Raw genomic sequence first — 3,420 nt, 5'->3', positions numbered from 1 at the left:
TAGGGAAAACATAGTATATACAGGGTTTGGTACTATCTGCGGTTTCGGGCTTCCACTGGGGGTCTTGGGATGTATCCCCCATGGGTAAGGGGGGACTATTGTACCATCAGTTTTTATTCCTGACTCTTTTTTTCCACAACAGAACTGCATTGATGAAATTGAGACCATAATCAGTGTTAAGCTCCAGCTCATTGGAATTGTCGGTATTGGAATTGCAGGTCTCACGGTGAGAAAGTGCCAGAACATACCTTCTTGCCCTCTAAGAAGCCTTGTACCTTTGCATCTTATTTCTCTTCAAGTGTGATGGCAGTATCTTAGGAGAGATGCCTTCTAAAAGACAAAGACATTTGTTGACAGGACATCTATGAACAAAGCTAATTAAATACATTAAACCTAAGTTCTCTAAAATATGATACAAATACCATAACCTAATGTTGACCTTGATTTTATCATTGTAATTACTTCCCATTTTAAAGCCACCATGCCTAAATTAGACAAGTGATTTTTAATCTGGGTCTTTTCCTACTATTAGAAATTTACAATAACATCAGGTCAACCCCTCTCATCATTCACAGAGTCAGCACAGTGTGATGATTAACAGTGTGAGCTTTGGCATCACACTGTCTGGCTTCAGCTCCTAGATTCACTACCTATAAGCCCCTGGGAATCACAGGAAAGTTTCTTAATTTTTCTAGGCCTCAATTCCCTCACCTGAAAAGAAGGATTTTAATTTTCTGATCTCATAAGATTGTTGTGAAGTTTAAGTGGGATAATACATCTAGAGTGTTATTAGAAATGAATTTGTATAGTGTCTGGAACATAGCACTCAATAAATGTTGGCTCTTTATACAGCCTGTGTGTTCCCAAACCCAGAATCCAGGCGAAGGGAACAGCGTTATGTGCAAGTGTGGGGCGTAGTGCCTCCAGGCACCTGCAGTGGCTCGGTACTTCTAAAGCACAAAAGAAGAGTGTGCAAGGATTGATAGGGACAGAAGGGTATCGTAGGAGTAGCAAGCAAGAGATGATAAGGAGAGGGCCTGAGGGTCTACATAACTGAAGTCTTTGTGTGTCCTTTTCAGAGATTGGATAGAAATAGGGGAGCCACCAGGGTTAGAAGGACCTGTGATGATAAAGTTGAAGGGAAGCAAGACTGGAGTCAGGTGGGGCCAGTAAAGAGGTGATTGCCATTGTCCAGGGGTCTCATGCTAATAGCTAATGCTAAGGTAGTACTCAGCCTCTAACCCTCTATTGCAAAGAAATCAATGATTTGATAGTTCTCAGGGGACACACAAGCATCTTTCCTCTTTTCTTGGGTGTACATACCATGCTGAGGACTGTCGGTCCAGGAACACCTCTTCGGCCTCCCCCACCTGCTCTGGGGCTACCCTGATTACCATTCTGAGGCGGAATATTTGAAAACATTCTGTATAATAGAAGTATCAGGTAGACCCTCCTCACAATTCTACAATCTCGATGAATGAGCATCTCTGAGTCACCCCTGACTCATGACAGTGGCAGGATGAGGCTGGTAAAGTTTCTTTCTGGGGGTATCTCTTTAGAGTACAGCCCATGTGAGGTAGGGGTTGCGTCCAATCTTACAACCATAGTCCAGGGGGAATGCCCTCTGTTGGCCATCTTGAATCAATACACTGAGTCTCCTTTAATATTTTCTTCCTAAGGTAAGAGTTGCACAGTGTAGTCAGTTAACCAACTGTCCATTAGGTGTCTCCCCTGCCACACACTGGAACCGAGTTCTGTCAGCCAGAAGCTTGGAGCCCTGCCTGAGCATGGAGGCCATTCCCTTACTTAAGTCTACTCCCGCCTTCTGAAATAACTGATAAACACGTCTTCTTTAACTTAACACTTACAGGTCCTAGTCTGATGTAGGTCAGGATTGAGGAGAGAACCAGAGAGTTGTGGTACTGGTTTCTTTAAACAAACACTGACAGGAGTTTATAAACATTGTACACACGGAGCACATTCCTCAGGCTCTGCAGAATTGTAGGCGAAATGATTGAGGACAAGGGGATCTTTTGGCATCCTTCTATTCAAACTGTATACGTGGCTACTGGCCTTGCCAAGTAATTGGCTTCTCCAAGAAGTATCCAAGATGTAGAAGACATCAGTAATACCATACGGAAACACCTCACACCATAGCTCAAACACCTTAGTTTATGATTTGGTAAAACAATTGGGTTAAATAGTGAAGCATCATTTATACTTAAAAATGAATTGGAAATGAAGAGACAGTCCACTTTTTAATATACTGTCACTGGTACAAAAATTTGAAGCGTTTTCAACAATAGAAAGCTATTTAGACCACAAGCATATTTAAACAACTAGTGATTATAAACACTTTTCAAAGTAAATATATGAGATTAACCGGAAATATAAAATTCCCAAACCAGTAGTGTATTATTAGTCTTTTACAATTAAAAACTGTCCTAGAGGCTAGAAATAGAGCCCTTTTCTTAAAGCAGAGTCTTGCTATATTTTTAACAATAATAAAATAGGAATGCTTTTTAAGCATAGTTAATATGGACGTCTTTAACCAGTTGTCATAAGTAAATACCATTTATAACCAGTAATTATTGGTTATATTATGTTAACTTGAGTTGTACGCACAGTTTGCTGACCTTTGCATCAATTTTTATCATTTGAAAGTCATTAATAAGTGCTTTCTTCTGTTTCAGATCTTCGGCATGATATTCAGCATGGTCCTTTGTTGCGCGATACGAAACTCACGAGATGTGATATGAAGCTACTTCTACGTGAAAATGTCAATCTAGAGCTTTCATATAAATGTCACAGGAGCTGTCTCCTGGCTCATTTTTAATATTCAAAGGACATTAGGATCTAAAATAATTTGCTGTCGATTGTACATTTGCACATGTATGTATGCTTGGCTCGTACTGATTTACCCCTCGAATGAATGCCTATGTATGTTGACTGAGAGCATGTTCGTGTGTGACCTATGTGCTTCCGGTATATGCATTATACAGAATGAAATCAGTTTGCTGGGAATTCCTGATTCTTGTTATATAGTGAAAGGAACAACCTGTTTAATCTCTCAGAAAAAGGTCAAAAGCTTTGAGAAACTTAAACACTTGACTATGCATAAAAAAATAATAATGGATCGGTTTCTCAGAGGCTAGCCACAGAAAGTTAGGTACAGAGAATCCAGGGATTTCTAGTTAACAGAAGCAATAAGCTATGGGAATGGAGAGATCACAGTGTAGTGCTAAAATTGACTATGTCTGGGGAGAGTGGAAGGGTTCCTAGGATTTTTTTATATACATACTCTCCCCTGAATACAGTAAACCACAGTTTTAGAACTAAATACATCTGTAAAACTAAATATAGCATGGAAAATCTAATTTGAATAAGTCATACTTTCCTAGTATTTAAAAACCTCTCTCT

General features: G+C 39.7%; 1 protein-coding gene across 1 annotated transcript in view; it reads left to right on the top strand.

Annotated features, from left to right (window-relative positions):
• Window positions 1-3,024, top strand: part of TSPAN2 (tetraspanin 2) — a 20,086-nt gene extending 17,062 nt beyond the window's left edge. The window contains exons 6-7 of the mRNA XM_015563467.1: window positions 143-226; window positions 2,694-3,024. Coding sequence (XP_015418953.1) covers window positions 143-226; window positions 2,694-2,759 — 150 coding nt within the window. The 3' untranslated portion in view covers window positions 2,760-3,024. The remainder of the gene's footprint in view (window positions 1-142; window positions 227-2,693) is intronic.
• Window positions 3,025-3,420: the final 396 nt, after the last annotated feature.

Source organism: Myotis davidii, unplaced genomic scaffold (genome assembly GCF_000327345.1).
Source record: "Myotis davidii unplaced genomic scaffold, ASM32734v1 scaffold217, whole genome shotgun sequence".
Lineage (NCBI taxonomy): Eukaryota > Metazoa > Chordata > Mammalia > Chiroptera > Vespertilionidae > Myotis > Myotis davidii.
The sequence above is the reverse complement of the archived record's forward strand: the minus strand, read 5'-3'. Positions and strand labels throughout refer to the sequence as shown.